The 23,375-nt window shown below is 38.2% G+C and overlaps 1 protein-coding gene across 1 annotated transcript; it reads left to right on the forward strand.

Moving 5' to 3' along the window:
- The first annotated feature begins 466 nt into the window (after window positions 1-466).
- On the forward strand, window positions 467-21,513 carry DNTTIP2 (deoxynucleotidyltransferase terminal interacting protein 2). The gene is made up of 7 exons (XM_046002850.1): window positions 467-621; window positions 1,848-3,493; window positions 5,750-5,888; window positions 7,920-8,015; window positions 10,010-10,174; window positions 11,580-11,689; window positions 19,892-21,513. The coding sequence occupies exons 1-7, from the start codon at window positions 550-552 to the stop codon at window positions 19,983-19,985; spliced, it is 2,322 nt and encodes a 773-aa protein (XP_045858806.1). The 5' UTR covers window positions 467-549; the 3' UTR covers window positions 19,986-21,513.
- The last annotated feature ends 1,862 nt before the right edge of the window (window positions 21,514-23,375 follow it).

Raw genomic sequence — 23,375 nt, forward strand, 5'->3', positions numbered from 1 at the left:
CTCCTTTAAAATTTAACATTTCTTTTCCACTTATTTCTGATCCGTAACCATCTCACCTTTAGATAGCTTCCTAGTCTCTGAGTTTCTGTAACGTTTAACAAATACATCTTTACCCAAACCTTGTCTTTCCAGTTTATTAAAAAAAAAAAAAATTAATTCCACGAATAAGACAGGAGTACGTCGTTACAAAAAAAGAGTTATAAATACTAATGCAAACGCCTCCTTCAGTCACACCCATGACTACATTAAGACCAAACATATGAGAGGATGTTAAAGTTGAAAAGAAGATGCTATTTTCCAATTGGTTTGTGTGAAACTGGGACGAGGGCCCTCCATCACTGCGGGTCCGCCGCCCCAAGACTCCCCCGAGCAGAGCCGGTACTGGAGCGAAGGTAGAAGCGTTGGCCTCAGGAATGCCAAAGGCCCGAGGCCGGTATGAGATTCTCGTTAGTTTCGGGATCCTCGCTGGAAATACGAGCGAGACGCTTCTTTGACGTATTTCCGGGGCGCCGGAACAGAGGCAGGCCGGGGAGGCCGCGAGCCGGGAAGATGGTTGTGACCAGGTCCAGGAGGCCTCAGGCCACGGTCCAAGCCACGTTGGCTGAAAACTCCCAGCAGAAGGTAGGAGATCGCAGGGTGCCCTCATTTCTGCCGCTGCTTCTTCACACAGCGGCGCTTAGGGTGGTAGGGCGGCAGGAAGGGCCCGAGCTTGTCGCGCGCGCTGCAGTGTCAGACCCAGTGCTAACCCCGTAGCTTCCTCTTCGGTCCTCGCTACGGTCGTTTAAAACCGTCCTTAGCCTGAGGGCGCCTGGGGGACTCAGTGGGTTAAAGCCTCTGCCTTCGGCTCGGGTCATGATCCCGGGCTCCTGGGATCGAGACCCTCATCGGGCTCTCTGCTCTGCGGGGAGCCTCCCCCCCTCCCCTCCCCCCCCCCGCCTCGCTGCCTACTTGTGCTCTCTGTCAAATAAATAAATAAAATCTTCTAAAAAAAAAAAAAAAGGACAGTCCTTAACTTGGAACAGAGAGGTCAGATAACTTGCTTTGGGTAGTTCTCCTTTGTAATGGCAGGTGCACAGCTGAGGCCTTCTAACCTGTTAAAACCGTACGAAGGAGGTTTAATTTCGGCTACCAAGTGTGAGTCTAATTGTAATTAGCAGGATTGGAGAGGTTACCGTTGTCACGTGGGGAGCTGGTAGTGGCCCCACAGCACTTTATTCTGGAGTGAGGAAGGCTGCAGTCACGCCTCCTGGTGGCTATCAAAGGCTATAGCCGTCCATTGGCTCTGATTCTGCGACAGAGGGAATAGAACGTTAATTCATTTATGTATGTAAAGGTAAGGGCAGCGACTGATTCCGTTGGTGTGTGTGTTCCTGAACACATCTGTGCTCAGAGTTAATACTTCCTTTCTTCTTTCTCCCCCTGACTGCGTATCAGAATGTAGGTCCACCTAGCGTATGTGGTATGTGATACTTCCGTGCAGAAAATTTTCTTTTCAGTTAGTTGTTTTGCTCCCTAAAATTATATCTATGTCTTGGGCGTGGCTAGTGAGGCAGGGTCCTGCAAATGCACAGTCAGATCCAGTATGTTTTTTGTTTTTACTGTTAAAAATCATGGGTACTGGGTGGTTGTGAGGCAGGGCCTTGCAAATGTAGTGTTAGATCCAGTATTTAGTGTTTAAGTTTTGTTTTTTGTTTTTTTCCTTTTAAATGGGTGCTGGTGAGTTTTCTAGTACCCTCTTAAAATGTGTTCATGAGAGGAGTGCCTTAGTTTCAGTCATAACTAAATCATAGTATATTTATTCTGGCTCAGCCCTACCTAAATCACAGTATATTTATTCTGGCTTACAGAATTCTGCTAAAAGAATTCACGCACATCCAAAAAGCAGAAAGGAATGTCTACCTGTTGACCCAACTACTACTGAATCACAAACCACTAGGAAACAAAGTCCAGTCTCTAGAACTCCTAAAACCAGAGAGAGAAAGAGTGGAACTACAGTCTCATTATCTGAAATGAACAAACCATCTGTTGATGGAGAGACCTCTGAAGCAGAGTCCAATTGTTCTTCTGTGTATGAGTGCCAGGATCCCATTTTAAGAGTAACTAGGAGGCGGCAGATCTTAGTTGCATCTACCCCAGTATCCAGTGTTCGAAAAAGGCTTAAAATAACTCCAGTAAGTCAATCTCATATTGAAGAAGATGATGGTGACTCTGAAGCTGAATCACATGTTTCGGGTATTTCTAGAATTGTGCCGCCTGCAGTAACTACAAATACCAGACGAAGTAAGGCTAAATCTGTAAGAGACCCAAGCCAAGAATTATATGAAGAAGCTATTTCTGATGCTGAGTTATCATACTCAGACATTTCTTCATTTTCTGGAGTTGAAACTATGAGAACGAGAAGTATGCAGAAGAAATTAGACACACAAACTGAGGAGAAAGATACTGATATTGTACCAGAAAATGAAAAGCAAATCATAAATACGCCTATGAATTCAGAGGATTCAGATACCAGACAAACACCTTGTTTACCAGTAAGATGTCTTTCTCAGATAAATAAGCCAAATTTCTATAAAAATGAAATGTGTAAAGACTTCGATGATGATTCCTTCCGCAGAAATTCAGAAAAAAAACGAACAGTGCAAAAACGCCAATGTTTTAATATAAGAGAGAAGGAAAAGGCCAATGTTGCACCTCTCAAAGAAATTACAAAGCAGAATTGTAAGAATTTAGATGAAGAAGCCAAGGGAATAGTAGATGAGGAAAAAGAAGTAAGTAAGAAAAATTCTCAGTTGGAGAGCCTTTCTGAACCTCAGGACACTGGCATTCAGCTGTTCGTTTCTCAAAGGCATTCAACCCCCCAAAATAATAAGACCGCATCAGAGCCCTCAAATCTGAACTGTGAGGCTGTAATGAAATCATTAGCTCAAACATTTGCAGTGGTAGAAGTGGACAGATGGAATGAAGAAAGAAAGAGCACCATAGAAACAAGTGACTTGACAGAATTTGGTGATGGTGGTAGTGAGGAAGAAGAGTGCACCGTTACAGGTATCAGTGAAGATAGGAATGAAGGAAGGGACCTAGATTCTGAGTGTGAAAACAGACTGCTCAAGTCTGAGCTCCACACATCACTGGACAAAAATGATTCTGTTTTATTAGTTCTCAGCAGTGATGAAAGCCAGCAGTCTGAAAATAGTGAGAATGAAGAGGACACTGTGTGTTTTGTCGAAAATAATGGTCAAAAGGAGTCTTTAAATGGAGAATCAGAAAATATGTCATGTGACCATGCATTGTTTGTAATTGACACAACTCCTGGATTGGGTACTGATAAACATTTTTACTTGGATGAGGGAGACAAGGCAAGTCAAGTTGCCACTGAGGAAAAAAGAGAGGAGGAAGAGGATGAAAAAAGTGAAGAACCATCAGACCATGACACAAACAAAGATAGTGAATTTAGTGATGAAGACGACTTACTAAATAGCACAAAGTCTAAACTGTAAGTTTACCTTTATTTTTAAAAGTAAGTTTTTGACACATATTTCAAGTGACTGATTACCATAAAAATATAAAATATTAGAGAACATGGAAATTGGGGCACCTGGGTGGCTCGGTGGGTTAAGCCTCTGCCTTCACCTCAGGTCATGACCTCAGGGTCCTGGGATCAAGCCCCGTATAGGGCTCCCTGCTCAGCAGGGAGCCTGCTTTCTCCTCTCTCTCTCTCTGCCTGCCCCTCTGCCTACTTGTGATCTCTCTCTGTCAAATAAATAAAATCTTTAAAAAAAAAGAAAGAAAACATGGAAATTGAGAAAACTACTGCCTCAGGTTCTTTATGGAAGAGCTCTTTTATCCAGCATATCCCTAGTCTGTGGGTGCCTTTGTTAGTCCTATTTCTCCCACCAGTGATCTATTCAAAATCCTCTGTTAAGATTTTCCTGCATGATTGTTAAGGGCAACATAAAAGGGAAGGAAAGGAACTTTTGTTTTTTCTCTATGCTAATTGTAGAGTTGAAAAATAGGGAAAAGGTGGAGAAAAATAATCACCTATAATCTTGTCTAGCACCCATTTAAAAAATATTGACTTTGGGGCTATTTCTTTAGTTTCTTTTTTTCTGTTTTCAATTTGTTTTTCTTAGGCACAGGGCTCTTGTGGCTCTGTATCTAGTGGAAATACTTCCTTGGCAAGAGTCTATATATTAACAGATGAGCAGTTTTCACTGTAAGCCAATGAAATAAATCTCTGAGGCCAGCCTCAAGCATACTTATTTTTTAAAAGGCACACTATTCCCCAGGATAATTCTAATGTATCTTTAGGGTTGAGAATCACTGCTAAACCACTGCAGTAGAATGATTTCACTTTCCGGTAGAGGCTGATCAGAGCTTTCAACTGCTCAGTTTAAATGAATAATTAGGGAAGAAAGTAACTATATTTGCTTATAAAAAGGACCTTCCAGTAATATAAAAGTAGAAATTCTTACTATATAAATGTAACAGGAGCCCAGACCCAACTGGTTTGGTAGATATGGGGTATGACTTCTATATTTTTTAAAATCTCCAGTGAGAAATAAGATGTTCACTGATGTTTAAAACTCACTGATTGGGGGCGCCTGGATGGCTCAGTGGGTTAAGCCGCTGCCTTCGGTTCAGGTCATGATCTCAGGGTCCTGGGATCGAGTCCCGCATCGGGCTCTCTGCTCAGCAGGGAGCCTGCTTCCCTCTCTCTCCCTCTCTCTCCCTCTCTCTCTCTGCCTGCCTCTCTGCCTACTTGTGATCTCTCTCTGCCAAATAAATGAATAAAATCTTAAAAAAAAACCTCACTGATTGGGCGCCTGGGTGGCTCAGTGGGTTAAAGCCTCTGCCTTCCACCCAGGTCATGATCCCAGGGCCCCGCATCCGGCTCTCTGCTCAGCAGGGAGCCTGTTTCCTCCTCTCTCTGTCTGCTTCTCTGCCTACTTGTGATCTCTGTCTTTCAAATAAATAAATAAAATCTTTAAAAAACAAAACAAACAAAAAATAAAGAAAATAAAACTCAGTGATTTAGAGGCACTACCAAATACCCTTATTCATCCAGAAAAACATTCTAAGCTTGGATAACTGGGAAGTTCAGAACCTGTCTTTCTCCTTGGTTTTAGAGATAGAGGTTATATATGTTTGTTGACTCACCACCTGTATATGAAGTTGAGCTGAATTGCCAGATGTATCTCCTCTTTGCAATTCTTTTCTTTATGAAGTCTACTGACATATTATATCGTCTTAATCCTCTCTAAATTAATCCCAGGAATAAATTTTGATGTGTTCTCAAAAAGCTTACTCATTATTTATCCTGGAATTTTCTTCTAAATGATTTTATTTGATGTAAAACATGTGTTTCAGGTTTTCAGAAACTCCATGGTAAAAATAAGATTTCCTTTTTTTTTTTTTTTTTTTTTTGTCATTGGCAGTAAAAGGGTAGAAGAAAAAAAGTGATTTTTAAAAAGAACAGTCTCGGGCACCTGGGTGGCTCAGTGGGTTAAGCCGCTGCCTTCGGCTCGGGTCGTGATCTCGGGGTGCTGGGATCGAGTCCCGCGTTGGGCTCTCTGCTCGGCGGGGAGCCTGCTTCCCTCTCTCTCTCTCTCTGCCTGCCTCTCTGCCAACTTGTGATCTCTCTCTGCCAAATAAATAAATAAAATCTTTAAAAGAAAAAAAAAAAAGAACAGTCTCACTCGCTTCCATTTTGATGTGATTACTTGATCTTTAAGTCATCATTCTCTTTCAGTCTGAAGTTGACAAGCAGCAGCATCGACCCTGGTATGAGTATCAAGCAGTTGGGTGGTTTGTATATTAATTTCAATGCGGACAAACTACAGTCGAAGAAGAGAACCATAACACAGATCAAGGAGAAAAAGAAAAATGAGGTAAGTTACATAGAGTGTCCTGTTGGTTTTCATAGAACTAACCAATCACTTCTAGACATGATTGGTTTTTGGTAAGAGACGAATTTTCCTGCAATGAAACCATGTTAGCCTGCTGTGCTCCTCTTTTCCCCTCAAAGTCCTAGCTATAAAAGATAACACTTGAAAAATAATTAATACAGGGTCGGCATTCCTCTTGCACCTACCAGTTATCCTAGGGGATGTGTTTTCTTCTCTTTTCTTGCTGCATTTTTAGTTCATAACAGTTCTGGATGCTGTTGAGAATCTGAAAACTGTGGGTGCTACTTCCCCCCACCAGGAAAAATATACATGTGCACATATGCATAAAATTGTACATATAATTTCAGAAGGGAATTACAGGGTAGGTAACCTCATCCAAACCCTCAGCTTAAGTCACATGGCATGACTTCCCCAAATCTGTATTCTCTAGCCTTACTGTCCCTCCGGGTCTTCAAATCCTCTTGTGCCTGTTGACTGTTTATTCAGATGTGCTCAGCCACTTGACCTCCCTAATTGCCCTCGTTCACCTCCCTGCCTGAACCAGCTACTTCTTTAGTATTCTCAGGGCTGCTTAACGATGCCAAACTCTTTTCCTTTTGTAGTCCATCACTGACCTACCTTTCCGGTGGAGGCTGATCAAAGTTGAACCAAGCAGATGCCGCTGCTTACATACTCTACTTAGTTCCCTCCTTTTCACCCCACTGTCACTGGCTAGTGCGGGTCTTTATTTCTCATCTAAAATTCTGCGGTAGGCTCCTTACTCTTTTCTCCGAGCCATCCTCTATACTTTTGATAGATTTCTATTTTTAAAAGCAAAAAAGGTACCTGGCTGGCTCAGTCCGAAGAGCATGCGACTCTTGATCTCTAAGGTTGTGAGTTAGAGCCCCAAGTTGGGGGTAGATGCTACTTCAAAATGAAATGAAACACAAACCTGACTATGATATTCTGTTTAAGTCCCTCAGAACATTCAAGGTGCTTCTGTTCCTTCAGCTCTGTCCTCTCCACCACCTTCTCTGCACATTTGTGATTATTTCTCTAAGATTCCAAAGTATATCACTTCAGGTTTGACAGCTACTGCTAAATTGCCTTGCATTCAAGTAATGTTAAGTCCTACGACAGTTAATCCATGCTCTTTTTCTTTACATTGCGACCAGCACTGGGTATTATATTTTTGTGTGTTACTGGTGCCTCGTGGCTGTTTTCATTTGCTGTTGATCATCTTTTTGTGTATTTATTAGCTACGTGTAAGTGTTCTGTGGAAGATGCCTATACTTTTGGGGGTTCTTTTTCATTTTGATGCATTTTTGGAATCTTACAGAAAATAATCAAGTGTGCAGAGATGATGTTTACAGTGTTCAACAGATGAAGGTTTGGAGACTTAAAACTAAATGTTAGAAGAAAAATGTTAGTGCATAACAGCTATTAAAAAGAATGAAGTTGATCTGTGTATGAATTGATATTGAAAAAATCTAAGACTGTTGAATTGCAAAAAACAGATTTATCTGGATAGATGTATAAGTTTAATCAAATCTATTTCATTGTACATATTAGTAATAGAGTCTTCTCAGATCAGAAGCTGTTTTACCAACATCAAAAGAACTTATTAAAGACTAATTAGGGTTGTTTGTTTTCAGAGATTTCAAGAGCCATTATGGTATTTGTTCCTGTTGACTTTATTTTCCAGTTGTTTGGCTGGTTGTAAGCCAATAAATACAGGTTAGACACATTAATACAAATCTGATACATGTTGATTCAGTTTAGAAAAAGAAATGTAAGATGAATGAAGTTTCCTAAAATAATCCTTCAGTTTGTCTTCTAAAGCATTTTTATTATGATATAATTTACAAACTTAAGGATGAAAACAACTTCGCAGTGGTATGGTTGTACATAAAAAGGGTTAATATATTTGGAGTAGTCTTCAGTGTGGGAGATATTTCTCTTTTAAGACAAAAAATGTTGGAAAAAATTATGATATTCTGATATTATTTTAAAACCACTTTAATATTTTTACAGCTTTTGCAGAAAGCCATTATTACTCCTGATTTTGAAAAAAACTACTGTGTCCCACCATATAGTGAATCAAAGCATCAACTTCAGAAAAAACGCAGAGTAAGTATAGTGACCCTCATTATTTAGATTATTGAGGTGCATTTGACTGTATACATTCAGCTTATACAACATAGTTGTGTAATCTAAAAATATGTATTTTCAGGGCACCTGATTAGCTCATTTGGTAAAGCATGTGACTCTTGATCTCAGGGTTTTGAATTCTAGCCCCACGTTGGGTATAGAGATTACTTTAAAAAATAAAATTTTTTAAAAATAGTAAAAATAAAGTCTTAAAAAAATACATATTTGTAAAGAAAGATATCACAAATTTAAGGGCCCAAAAAATGAAGTTCCATAAACACTTTTTTTAAAGATTTTATTTATTTATTTTAGAGACAGAGTGAGCAAGAGAGGGAACACAAACAGGGGGACTGGGAGAGGGAGAAGCAGGCTTCCTGCAGAGCGGGAAGATCCTGCAGATCCCAGGACCCTGGGATCATGACCTGAGCCAAAGGCAATTGCTTAACCAACTGAGCGACCCAGGTGCCCCCATTACACATTTTATATAGATTTTCATAAAGTGCACCAAGTGGTGCACATAGAGGACAACTCCCCCCACCACCCCTTTCTTAAAAACAAGTGACAGCAAGCATATAAGGTCCTTGTCCACACTTGGCTTATAATACTCTTCACCAAGAGCTAAGAGCTCTGTTGCAGGCCTTTGTAGGGAGCTTAATGTAGGCACCTAAAAACCTGGGTGTCTGTAGTCTGCCCAGTGAGAGAGTAGGAAACTCTTTTTTTTTTTTTTTTTTTTTTTTTTTTTTTAAAGATTTTATTTATTTATTTGAAAGACAGAAATCACAAGCAGGCAGAGAGGCAGGCAGAGAGAGAGAGAGGAGGAAGCAGGCTCCCTGCTGAGCAGAGAGCCCGATGCGGGGCTCGATCCCAGGACCCTGGGATCATGACCTGAGCCGAAGGCAGAGGCTTTAACCCACTGAGCCACCCAGGCGCCCCTCTTTTTTTTTTTTTTTGTAGAAGTTGGGGCTTGGTTCCGTCTGCCATTTCAACTAATAAGTGTAAAAAAGTTATCAAGAGAGTTTGAGGGAAATTTGAAGGCGGTGCCCCAGTAATATATCATCACTAATATGGAGCATGCTAGCACATGATTGACACTCCATAATGTTGTATGAATGAAATAAAAATAAGTAAATAACTTGTTCGGAGTGTCCCAAAAAATAGAACTTTTTTAAATTTTAGAAATAATACAGATTTCTGGACTTGTTGGAGTGACTTTGAGTCACCTTGGTGACTGAATAAAATTATTAATATTTACATATAAGCTCCAGAAGTGAAAATGTTTTTATACATTATCTCTTGTGTAGGCTATATTGCCCAATAAAAATTGAAGCTGTATATTGTTCTCCCAGGAAGTCAGCAGTTTTTTGGTTTGTTTGTTTTTTTAAGATTTTATTTATTTTACGTGAGAGGGATAGAACACAAGCTGGGGGAGCTTAACTGGCTGAGCCACCCAGGCGCCCCTGAAAGTCACTAAGTAACTTGTCCCTGCAGGTTACTAAGATTAAAAAAAAAAAAAAAATTTTAAGGAGCCCTCATTTATGAGACTGATAATACTATGCCTAATTTACCAAAGAAAACACTGTGATGTAATTTCTTTCATGAAAGTGAATCTGGGGGCACCTGGGTGGCTCAGTGGGTTAAAGCCTCTGCCTTCGGCTTGGGTCATGATCCCAGGGTCCTGGGATTGAGCCCCACATCGAGCTCTCTGCTCAGTGGGGAGTCTGCTCTGCTTCCCCTTCTCTCTGCCTGCCTCTCTGCCTACTTGGGATCTCTGTCAAATAAATAAATAAAATCTTTTTTAAAAAAAAAGAAAAAAGTGAATCTGGGAACTAATGCATTCTGTTAAATAACCTCATTTGCTTTTAATTCATGAAGTTTTTTGTATATATAATTTTGAAGGGAATGAGGTATAGTTTATACATTGCTTATTAACATTAGAATTCTCTGTTTAATTATTTTTGAAATCTGAATTTCAGAAAGAACGACAGAAAACAGCAGGTGATGGCTGGTTTGGTATGAAAGCTCCAGAATTGACAGATGAATTAAAAAATGATCTCAAAGCACTGAAGATGAGAGCTAGCATGGACCCAAAAAGATTTTATAAGAAAAATGATAGGGATGGCTTCCCCAAGTACTTCCAGGTATGAATAAACAATAATGGCAATGATGTTATGTAGATTTTAGTTTGGAAAGCACTGTAGTGTTCTTTGTGTTTACTCTTAACGTAGGTGAATATTTATAGTGCACATCTGCTTGGGCTGTATAATAATGAGCAAAACCCAATTCAGACAACCTTTTGGCCACCAGCTTGTAATGGCATTCCATATAGAGAGAAGGTGTTGCAGATGGTAACTAAGTTTCCAGGTCATACCTCTAAAAGTTTTGGAACCTCTAAGTTGGGTATACCATATATGAATAGTATTAGCATAACAGCAAGGATCCTTACATGATGGAAGAGGAAATGGGAATCATTTGCACCGTACTCTTTTCCAGACAAATGCTGAAAATAAGTTGAAAGTTGGTTTCCAAAGTGTTTCCAGATGAAAAATCCAGTTGATTCCCCCTCTTTTGGCTGTCAGCTTCATTCTGTTCTTTCTTCTCACTTACTTACTTACTCTAATAGTCATTCCCCTCTGGGTCTCCTCTCCTTCTAGTCCATCCTCCACATTGTAGCCAGTTACCTGTTGTTTTTTTTAAAAAGGCAGTCTGTTCATGATACACCTGTGCTCAGTGATATCACAGGTAACATTCAATGATACCTTCGGTGATTCTTTATGACCCGTAAGGTAGAGTCTGTATGGTCTGCACTCAGACCAGCTCCCCAGCTCTTCTGTCACATTGCCCTCTTAAGCTCCAACACACTTGGAGGGAACCTTGACCTCCCTTAGGTAGAGCTGGTCACTTTTTTTTTTTTTAAGGGCATCTATAGTGTTTTGCTCAGCATAATAATTATTTTATGCTTTAATCTTTTAGTTACTTGTCTGTGGATTTTTCTTAAGACTATGGGCTCCTTGCTGGCAGGGACCAGATATTCTTTGTCTTTATTTCCCAAACACTTACCACAGTACTTGGCACATGGTGGACCTGGCACATGGTGGACACTGAATGTATGAACAAATGCAGAGTGGTTCCTGAGAAAGTTCTAAGAAAGAAAGTTCTTACCTAGGAGATCAAATAGGTGTGCAGTAGAGTTTACGTATCAATTTTATTAAATGGGGAAACTAAAAAAAGAATTGATATTCTCTGTCCCACTTTTCTAGTTACACTATTCATCAAGAATTTACTGTCCTGCCTAGCACTAAATTATATAAGAGGATTTTTGGCTTTACTATAAATTCTAATGAAATGTCATTGTAGGAGCCAGTGCCAGTTGAAGAGGTGACTTATTTTTGCTTTAAAAAATGGCAAAACTAACTTTATATTGGTATAATCTAAGTTGGGTTTTTCATTCTTTGCTGTAAATATACTTTGTTAGAGCTACCCTGAAATATGAAAGCAACTTAGCATTCAAGTATTGCATGACTCATTTCTATCAATCGCTCATAGATTGGAACCATTGTTGACAATCCAGCTGACTTCTACCATTCACGAATTCCCAAAAAACAAAGGAAGAGAACTATTGTGGAAGAATTGCTGGCCGATTCTGAGTTCAGAAGGTAAAGGAATTTATGTCTTACTTTGTATTATGTATGCTTTCCTTTAGAATATACATAAACTTTAAATCTTCAGGTAATTTTTAAATGGCTTTAGCACAGTGTCTCAACAAGCACTATTTACATTTTGGATGGGATAATTCTTTATTAGGGAGAACTGTCCTTTATCCACTAGGTGCCAGTAGCACCCCATTCCCAGTTTGTGACAAAAATAACTGCCAAGGGGCGCCTGGGTGGCTCAGTCAGTTAAGTGTCTGCCTTTGGCTCAGGTCATGATCTCAGGGTCCTGGGATTGAGCCCTGCATCAGGCTCTCTGCTCAGCAGGGAGTCTGCTTCTCCCTCTCCCTCTTCCTGCTGTTCTGCCTGCTTGTGCTCTCTTTGTCAAATAAATAAATTAAATCTTTTTTTAAAAAAATGACTGCTGACATTTATAGATGTCCCCTGAGGGGCATAAGCATTCTCAGTTTAGAACCACTGCTTTAGATGGAAGCTTGAAAACATTTGACTGACTAAAGGAGAATGAGCCTGAAAAGGAGACTAGGAAAGAGTGGCTAAGAGGCTATTAAGAAAACCAGGATGGCTAGTATCACAGAAGTCAAGGAAGGAGAATGTTTTGAGCAGATACAAACTGGAGGGAGCGATTAACAGGAATAAATGCTGCTGAGAGATCAAACTGGGTGACGGGCATTAAGGAGGGCAGGTGACGTAATGAGTACTGGGATTACATACAACTGACGAATCACTGAGCTCTACCTCTGAAACTAGTTATACATACTATGTTAATTAATTGAATTTAAATAAAATTAAATTTTAAAAAAGAAAACTAAAACTTCTTTGGGTGTACATGGAGGTCAAAACATTCTTGCCGGGAGTTTTAAGGGAGGATTAATGAGGAGGAAACCAGACTAGAGAGGATTGGAGAGTTAGTTGAAAATGAAGAAATGGAGACAATTCTTTGAAGTTTGAGAAGAAGGAGAGGGGCAAGGCTAGTAGTGGGCGTGGAGTTAGAGGATTTTTTTTTTTAAGATGGGAGCATTTAGGAATATGTTTAAATGTCCTTGAAGCAGCTATGTATATATTACAGGATATTTAGAAGCATATTTCATATAGAAACCCTTGTGGAACTTCGAGATTAGTTTAATAGCAAAAGTGAAAAGATTATCAAGGGTTTTAAAAACTTTGTCAGCATGGAAAACAAATTTAACAGAAATGTTATGTAAGCTATTTATAATTAGTATGGGTAATGGTAAAAATTTTAGAAATAAGCAATCTTCTTTCCTTATTACTCTCTCCTTGGAAATCTCATCCCCTACAGGGCTTTAATTATCTATATACTGTTGGCTTCCAAATGCCGTATGTCTAGTCCAGATCGCTCCTGAGTCTAAACCCCCATATCCAGCTGCTGCACCCTTCCAGTACAAGCTAGTCCTGTCCCAGTGCTCTGTATCTCATGACTAAACAGTATCATTAACCGCCCATTAGCAAGTCCTTGACACCTCCTCCTTCAGTTCACATTCATTCTGTCAGTCTCTCCTGTTTTTTTCTGCATTCCCACACAGGCATGGTGCAAGCTGAGTAAGTCTTTGTTTACTAAGTGTTAACCGTATGTTCTAGTTAAAAATTGACCTGTATTCTGTAATCTCGAGGATAGTAGTCTCAGAAATCACAGCAGTGCTGACAGTGCTTTCACTGAGAAATAATAATGTGAGAAAGTTGGGGGTGTAAACTAGAAATTTTGTAGAATGAAACTCGTAAAATTGCGAATTAGAGGTAATGTTCTTAGTTCATTGTTCCCATACTTCAGTCACTGAGTATCATTTTCACAATGTTTGCATTATGTGTGTGCTGCCTGCTTTATTTTAAAAAGAAACTTTATATTGCCTCCTGTAAATGGGTTTGTTGGCTTACAATTTTTGTAATGTGCATGAAGATAAATACATTGCTTAAAGTGAATATTGTGTGTCACCTAAATTTATGTATCACACTATGTGAAACACTCTACTAGCCCATCTCCTTGGAACGTTTTAATTCCTTCTACAACATTCTCTTTAAGAGGTTTCTGGCCTCTGAACAAACACTTTGGGGTAGGGAAATTCAGTAAACATATTAATGTGTCCTGTGTTCATTAGTAGGAATGCCTTGGAACAGAAATAGGTGTAATATACAGGAGAAAACGTGATTTTCTGTGTTGTGTGTGGTTTTTGGTTTTGTTTGTTGAGGTATAGTTTACTTAACAGTGTTTCATTAGTTCCAGGTATGCAATGTGATTTGACAATTCTCTACATTATAAAATGCTCACTACTACAAGTGTAGTCACCATCTGTCACCATACAGTGTTGTTGTAATATTATTGATGGTGTTGTCTATGCTGTGCTTTTCGTCTCCATGACTTATTTTATATCTGGAAGTTTGTACCTCTTTATTCCCTTCATCTGTTTCACCCAGCCCCCACTTCTGGCAACCACCAGTTTATTTTCGGTCTCTCTCTTTGAGGAAACTCCATACTGTTTTGGCACAACCATCATGGTTCCTTTTTTTCCACATCCTCACTAACACTTGTTACTACTTTTGATACTAGGCATTCTAACTATTTAAGAGTCTGCTTTTTGTTCATTCATCTGCTTTTTTAGATTCCATTTATAAGTGAAATCATACTGTCTTTCTCTGTGTGACTTACTTCACTTAATACCCTCTCGGTCCACCCATGTTGCCCTGAATAGCAAGATTTCATTCTTTTATATGGCTCAGTAATATTCCAGTGTGTGTGTCTATCTGTCTGTATATGTGTGTCTCACATCATCTTTATTCATTCATCTATCGATGGGACACTTGGGTTGTTTCTAAATCTTGGCTATTGTAAATAATGCTGGAGTGCATGTATCTTTTTGAGTTAGTGTTTTTGTTTTATTTGGGTAAATACTAAGTATTTGTAAATACTAAGTATTTGGGCAAATACTAATTTGGGAATTACTAAGTCATATGGTATTTTTGTTTTTGATTTTTTGAGGAACCTCCATACTGTTTTCAACAGTGGGTACACCAATTTACATTCCTACAAAGAGTACATGAAAGTTCCCAACTTTTCTCCAAATCCTTGCCAACATTTGTTACTACTTGTATTTTTGATATCAGCCATTCTGACTGGTATGATGTGAGTTGCACTGTAATTTTGATTTGCGTTTGCCTTGTGATTAGTGATGTGGAACATCTTTTCATGTGTGTGTTGCCCTTTTCTGTATATCTCTGGGGAAATATTCAGGCCCTCTGACTTATTTTTAATCAGACTGTTTGGGGGTTTTTTTGTGTGGTTTTTTTTTTTAATGTGAGTTGTGTAAGTTACTATGTATTTTGGATAGTAACTCCTTATCAGATTATCATTTGCACATAAATCTTCTCCCATTCAGTGGGTTGCCCTTTGTTTTATTGGTTTCCTTTGCTCTGCAAAAACTCTTTTTTGCAAGTAGTGTAGTCCCACTTGTTTATTTTTACTTTTGTTTCCCTCGCCTGGAGAGACGTATCTATCAATATTTTGCTAAGACTTAACGTCCCAAGAGATTGGTGCCTATGTTTTCTTTTAGGAGTTTTACTGTTTTAGGTCTCACATTTAGGTCTTTAATCCATTTTGATTTTTGCATATTGTGTAAGAAAGTGGTCCAGTTTCATTACTTTGCATGTAGCTATCCTGTTTTCCCAACACCATTTATTAAAAAGACTACTTCTCTCTATTGTATATTCTTCCCTCCTTTGTCATAGATTAATTGGCCATATAAGTGTGTGTTTCTTTCTGGGCTCTCTTCTGTTCCACTTAATCTGTTTTTATACCAGTACCTTACTGTTTTGATTACTGTAGCTTTGTAGTATATCTTGAAATCTGGGATTATGATACCTCCAGCTTTGTTATTCTTTCTTAAGATTGCTTTGGCTATTTGAGATCTTTTATGGTTTTGTATAAATTTTAGGATTATTTGTTCTAGCTCTACAAAAAATGCTGTTTTGATATTTTGTTAGGAATTGCATAGAATCTCTATATTGCATTGGGTACTATGGACATTTTAAGAGTATTAATTCTTCCAATCCAGGAGCATGATATCTTTCCATTTGTATATGTTGTCTTCAATTTTTTCATCAGTGTCTTACAACTATCAGAGTACAGGTGTTTCAGTCTCCTTGGTTAAATTTATTCCTAGGTATTTTATTTTTTTCTGGTATAGTTATAAATGGATTGTTTTCTTAACTTCTCTGCTACTTTGTTATTAGTGTATAGAAACACAGCATTTCTGTATATTAATTTTGGATCCTGCAGCTTAACTGAATTCATTTATTCTGATAGTTTTTGGCAGGATCTTCTGGGTTTTCTCTATGTAGTGTCATGTTATCTGTAAATAGTGACAGTTTTACTTCTTCCTTCCCAATTTGGATGCCTTTTATTTTTCTTATTTAATTGCTGCATCTAGGACTTCTGGTACTATATTGAGTAAAAGCAGTGAGAATGGACATCCTCGTTTTGTTCCTAATCTTAGAGGGAAAGCTGTCGGGTTTTTACCATTATGACATTAGTTGTTTATTTTTTGTTTGTGGCCTTTACTGTGTTGAGGTATGTTTCCTCTAAACCCACTTTGTTGAGAGTTTTTAAATCATGAATGGATGTTATACTTTGACTTTTCTTTAAAGGGGGCGGCACAGAGGGAGAGAAAGAATCCTAAGCAGACTTCATGCCCAAGAGGGAGCCCAACACAGGGCTTGATCTCACTACCCTATGATCATGACCTGAGCCAGCGAGTCCAATGCTTAACCAACTGAGCCACCCAGGCACCCCAACAAATGTTTTTTGATTTGTGGTTTTGTTTTTTGTTTGTTTTTTTCTTTTTTTTTTTGAGATGATCATAGGGTTTTATTCTTTTCCTTGTCAGTGTACATTGATTTGCAAATATTGTACTCCTCTTGCATGTATGGATTAAATCCCACTTGATCATGGTAAATGATGTTTTCAATGTATTGTTGGTTTGCTAATTTTTTTTTAAGATTTTATTTATTTATTTGACAGAGAGAGATCACAAGTAGGCAGAATGGCAAGCAGAGAGAGAAGGAAGCAGGCTTCCCGCTGAGCAGAGAGCTTGATGTGGGGCTCGATCCCAGGACCCTGGGATCCTGATCTGAGCGGAAGGCAGAGGCTTTAACCCACAGAGCTGCCTAGGTGCCCCATGTTTGCTGATATTATATTGAGGATTTTTGCACCTGTGTTCATCAAGCATATTGACATGACATATTTGTAATGTCTTTGGCTGCAGTATTAGAGAAATGCTGGCCTCATAAATGAATTTGGAAGTTTTCCTTCGTTTTCTATTGTTTTGGAATAGTTTGAAAAGAATAGGTATTAACTCCTCTTTTAAATGTTTGGTGGAATTCGACTATGAATCCATCTGGTCTTGAATTTTGTTGGGAGTCTTTTGATTACTGATTCAGTTTTGTTAATAGTAATAGATCTCAAATTTTCTATTTCTTCCTGATTTAGTTTTATAAGATTGTCCATTTCTAGCAACCCATTTTTTTTCTAGGTTGTCCCAATTTGTTGGCATGTACTTTTTCATAGTATTCTCTTGTAAATCTTCATATTCCTGTGGCATTTTTTTTTTAATTAGAGAGCTTTTGTTAACCTCTTTTTTTTTTTTTTAAGATTTTATTTATTTATTTGACAGGCAGAGATCACAAGTAGGCAGAGAGAGAGAGGAGGAAGCAGGCTCCCTGCTGAGCAGAGAGCCTGATGCAGTGCTTGATCCCAGGACCGTGTACTGGATCATGACCTGAGCCGAAGGCAGAGGCTTCAACCCACTGAGCCACCCAGGCGCCCCTTTTATTAACCTCTTGAATCTGTATTCTTTTCTTTCATGCCAAGAGTCCTGGTTCTCAAGGACACAGGGAATGATAGAATGAGAATACTTACTGTGGCTCTTTTAATTCTTCATTTCTGATTTTGAGTTCTCTTTTTTTCTTGATGAGTCTGGCTTTTTTTTTTTTTTTTTTTGAGTTTTTGTTGATGTTTGTTTAAGATTTTATTTATTTGTCAGAGAGAGAGGGAGCACAAACATGCAGCGTGGCAGGCAGAGGCAGAAAGAGAAGCAGGCTCCCCATTAAGCAGGGAACCTAATGTGGGACTCGATCCCAGGATCCTGGGATCATGACCTGAGCCACCCAGGCATCCCTGGCTTTTTTGGTTTTTAGTCTCTATTTTATTTCTGCCTTAATCTCACTTTTTCCATCCTTCCACTAACTTTGGGCTTTGTTCTTTTCTAGTTCCTTCAGGTGTAAGGCTAGATTGTTTGAAGTTTTTCTTGTTTGAGGTAGGACTGTATCACTGTAAACTTCCTCAGATCCATTTTTGCTACATCCCAGAATTGACCATTTTCATTTTCATTTGTCTTCATGTACTTTTTTTTTGCTTTCCTTTTTGATTTCTTCATTGACCCTTTGGTGGTTTAGTAGTATGTTGTTAAGCTTCCATTTATTTGTTTTTTTCTTTATAATTTTTTTTGTTTCATATCATTCTTTAGAAAAAATGCTTGGTATAATTTCAGTCTTAAATTTATTGAGACTTGTTTCGTGGGATAGCATGTGGTCTGTCCTAGAGAATGTTCCATGTGCACTTGAAAAAAATGTGTATGTATTCTGTTGTTTTTGAACAGAATGTTCTCTACGTATGTTAAGTCTGTCTGATCCAATGTGTCATCAAAAGCCATTGTTTCCTGGTTGATTTTCTGTTTGGATGACCCATCTGTTGATGTAAATGGGGTGTTAAAGTGCCCTACTGTTGTATTACTGTCTGCTTCTCCCTTCATGTCTGTTAATTTTTGCTTTTTTTAGTTGCTTCTGTGTTGGATGCATAGAAATTTACAGTTGTTATATCCTCATTTGAACTCTTTATTATATAATGCCATTCTGTGTTTCTTGCTACAGTCTTTGTTTAAAGTCTGCTTTGCCTGATGAAAGTATTGCTAACTGGCTTTTTTCCCCACTGCATTTGCATGGAATATCTCCTTCACTTTCAGTTTATATGTGTCTTTAAGCTTGAAGCGAACCTCTTGTAGGCACCATATAGATGAGTCTTGTTTTTGATTCAGTCAGTCCCCTGTGTCTTTTGATTGGAGCATTTAGTCTCTTTACATTTAAAATAATTGCTGATAGGTCTGTAGTTACTGCCATTTTAATAGTTTTCTGGTTGTTTTTGTAGTTCTTCTCTGTCCTTCTCTTGCTCTCTTCCCTTCGGGTTGATGGTTTTCTTTAATACTATGTTTGGATTACTCTTTATTGGTTATGTATCTATTATGGTTTTTGATTTGCGGTCACCATTAGATTCATATGTAACATCCCATGTGACAGCAGTCTGTTACTTTGTTGTCACTTAAGTTCGAACACATTTGATTTGGTTTTGTTTCATTTTCAGTGTAATCTTAGGTTTGTTAGAATGTGTAAATTGTGCTGGCTTCTTGTAGGATTGAGTGAGCTGTTACATTGTAAAAGGCTTAAATAGCTTGTTTTAAAGAGAGTATCAGCTAATCCTGAGCTTTAGTAATAACAGATTTATATAACACAGTGAAAGTGGTCAGAACAGTTTTATAAAGTTAAAGAATTCTTAATTTTTCCAAATCAAACTACTTTTGAACATCTGTGGACTACATTTATCAATATTTGCCATAATGGCAGTTAAAATTAAGAAACTTTAAAAATATTTGTTGATTCCTTTAAAAATAAAATATCCCATTACACACTGACATTTTCATGAACAAAACAAAAATGAGTTAGTGCAACTCTAATATCTAGCTTAACGATAGAGCCTCATACCTGCTTATGCATCAGTCTGTTTTTACATTTTCGTCCTTTAAAGCATTTGATGTCATCTGGTAACTGGATATGGTACATGGTCCTCTAGTGGTTGAAAGTTTTCAAAAGCCCTCCCTTATAGTTGCCATTTTTTTCCCTCACTAAACTGCAGGCTCTGTGAGGGGAGGGGCTATGGTTATCTGGTTTACTGCTCAGTCCCCTAACTCCAAATATGGCTCCACATGGTGGAATTTAGTACCAATATGCTAAGATAGTGAAAATGCAAATAATTTTTTGAGATTTAGATGTTACCCCACCTCATCACCACCCCTATTACATTAACTTTTATTGTCATACTTTAGAACCTAAAAGTTTGGTTTTTCTTTTTAGATATAACCGAAGGAAGTACTCAGAGATTATGGCTGAAAAAGCAGCAAATGCAGCAGGAAAGAAGTTTCGAAAGAAGAAGAAATTTCGCAATTAAGATTCACCAATCAAGCCACAGTATTTTATATCTCCCTTTATTTACTCAAGATGTTTTGAAAATTAACAAAATCACACAAATTAATATAGACTGGCCCTGTTTGAAAAAAAAAGTTGACTTGAGGGAGAATCGACACATATCCCTTGGGTAAAAACAGGTGTGTCTATGAAAGACTCACCCATGCTTAGACCTTTTGAGAGAGAAAAAGGAAAACCTCAACCATTTTAAGATGAATATCATTTTTATAAAGTTTCAACACTTGGTTATTTAAAGAAAATTGAATTAAAAACATTTAGAAAGTATAAAGTTTGTTAACATATACAGAAAACTTTAGAATTACATGATCAAAACTAAACAATACTGTAGCACATGCGCGCATTTTGTGTGCGTGTGTTTTTGTGTGTAGGGGAAGACGGTATACCAGAAATGCTGTGTGTGTGTGTGTGTGTGTGTGTGTGTTTAGGTGTAGGTAGAAGGGAGATGGTATACCAGAAATGCCCTTTTCTAAGTTCAGGTCCAGAAAATTGGTGAACCTGGGATACAGAAACCTGCTTGTTGTAAGCATAAAAGTCATAGCTGAAGCCAAAGTATTCTTGGAGCAAATGTGTGTTAGTATATGACACAAGAAATGAAGCTCTATAAAAAGGACTTAAGGTAAAGAAAACTTCCTAGAAAGTTTGGGTTAAGGGTGGACAAAGCAAGAGAACAGTTATCTTTAGCAGTTGAAATAGGAAAGATTAATTTTATTCAGAGTCAGTGTTGTATTCCAGGTGAATTAGGTATAAATAAGATAATTTTAACTTGGCCAGAAATAATTTTAAAGTGGCTCAATTTATTTCATCTCCAATAGCAGTACACATCCTGACTGATCTATTTGTGGTGCCTAAGGAGTATTGGCAATTTCTCATAACGTATCTTAGTGGGTTCTTCCTTTAATGTCATTGTATGTGGAACCTCTATTTTCCCAGCAAACTGCTTGGGATTTCAGTAAATATAAAATTTCACATTTTGTATTTATTTTTTGGGATCATAACCAGCCTAGTAATAGAACTGACTGTGACATTCATAGATGAAGTTAGGCAAATATCTATACCTGTTCTCTTTTACAGAAAAACTTTTATTCCAAGAATATTAAGTTTTACCTTCTACTGGGTAAAATAAGGACCAGCTATAAAAGAATTAAATACCAAAACAAGAAGTAACAGTTAGTTTACCCTTTACACATTCTTCCAGAAGAAGTCATCGTTCTCAGAACACTGCTTCGACTCATGCTACTCTGCCGTAAGAACACTCAAAATTGTTAATCATTTGGTATGATCTCTGTACACAGAAAGTTTGAGGACTTTACCCAGTTTTTCTCAGGGTCAGGGTGTGGATCAACTTCTTACCTACCATATGATTTTGGGGATGGTTTCTGACTCATGAATGCTACTGTAGGTTGAATTATTTGGTACCTGAAAACTGCAGCCATGACATATTTCTGATGTTACTGTTCATATTACAAGTAAAACAACATTAGTGACTTACAGTCTTTGCCACACTAGTGCTTTCTGGATTAGAAGGCAGTGCTAAGGAAAGAGAAATGAGCCTAAGCACTAAGTCCAGCTCTGTCCTTAAGCCACCTTAGATGTATGTGTTTTGAGTATTTACTTTTAGTTACATTTTTTTTTTTTTTTTTTTTTTTTTTGACAGAGATCACAAGCAGACAGGCAGGCAGAGAGAGAGAGAGAGGGAAGCAGGCTTGCTGCCGAGCAGAGAGCCCGATGCGGGACTCGATCCCAGGACCCTGAGATCATGACCTGAGCCGAAGGCAGCGGCTTAACCCACTGAGCCACCCAGGCGCCCCACTTTTAGTTACATTTTAACATGCTCTCTTTTGTCTCCAGATTAATTTTTAATTTTATTTCATTATATTCATTTTTGTAAGCCACTTAACTTGGAACAAGATAGAATTTTTAACAATTACAAAGTACTTAGTGAAATAAGCTGAAATAATTTAACTAAAAATCATTTAAAGTCCCTTCTACTAATGTTTATTTTAAGGAACTGAATCTGGTAATATAGCATCTTCATCTCAAATGTGATCTTCAGAAATTTTAAGTCTTCAAAACTAAAGGGTATCAAAGTATAATTATAGGTAAAGGTCAGAAGGAGGTCTTAGTGTTCCCAGTCTTCTATAAATATCTGGATATTTGAATAATGGATGTATTTTCCTTGGTTTTTTAAGCAAAACAGTTCTGATGAGAAGCAGGTTTTAGTGACTTTTGGCTTGTGTCACTAAAGGTTACTCACTGGAACTCAGGTCTAAGGCTTCCTGACTATGAGCAGTCACCCTGACTCCTCAAGAAGGAAGGAGAAGCATTACAAAGCATACAGAGTGCTGACATGGTAGAGTATGCGGACAGAAGAAGGGCCTTCAAAATACCCTAAGAGCACGAGAGATTTCTCAGACACCCCATTTTGCTGCACAGTGCCTTTAAGACCACTTACTAGAAATTCCTGTAACACAACTAGTTTGTTAAGTGAGGAAATGAGGGAGAGGAAAAGGAGGGTGGAAGAAATCAGATGGAGCCAGGGTGAAATCAGTAAAATGATTCTGTGAAACTGAGTATAACAGTTGGTAAAGGTGGGCTCTGAGCTTCCTGGTATCCGACACAAAAATCAGTTCTGTGTTTACCATTGATAGAAGATAAAACCTAACTGCTTTAGAGAAACCCCATTATTCCTTATTATTAAGACCTGAGAAGCTTCTCATGGATCCCCGTAACAAGGATGTCTGTTGAGAGGCCTTACTTGGCTGCCCAGAGTTCAATACAATATTTTAAATAATTTTTTTTAGATTTTATTTGACAGATCACAAGGAGGCAGAGAGGCAAGGCAGAGGGCAGGGGAAGCAGGCGCCCTGTTGAGCAGAGAGCCTGATGCAGGGGCTCAATCCCAGGACCTTGAGATCATGACCTGAGCTGAAGGCAGAGGCTTCACCCACTGAGCCACCCAGGTGCCCCTGGAGTTCAATATAACTTTAAGTAACTGGGATAAACTTAGGGGATCCCACTCTTAGTAAGTTACAAGAAAACATCTAATGACAAAAATGTAAATAATCATTTCTGAGGTATGTACATTTTCAGTTCAATCTCTCCGTCACTGACAACTATTGTTCAGAGTGATTACCAGAACATATTATTGAAAGTTTTCAGTGAAGTTTTCAGTAAGATCTTCCAGAAAATCAGTAAGGGTTGAAACAAAAATGCTTTCTAATAAGCATCTGGCCAATTGAGATGCAAAATGCAGGTCTTTTTATGATTATACAAGCTAAAAGTGAGGAAGAAGTGTTTATAATTTTAAAAGTGAAAAAATAATGTTTCCAATTATTAACAATTCCAAGAAGCA

Source organism: Meles meles, chromosome 1 (assembly GCF_922984935.1).
Source record: "Meles meles chromosome 1, mMelMel3.1 paternal haplotype, whole genome shotgun sequence".
NCBI classification, from domain to species: Eukaryota; Metazoa; Chordata; class Mammalia; order Carnivora; family Mustelidae; genus Meles; species Meles meles.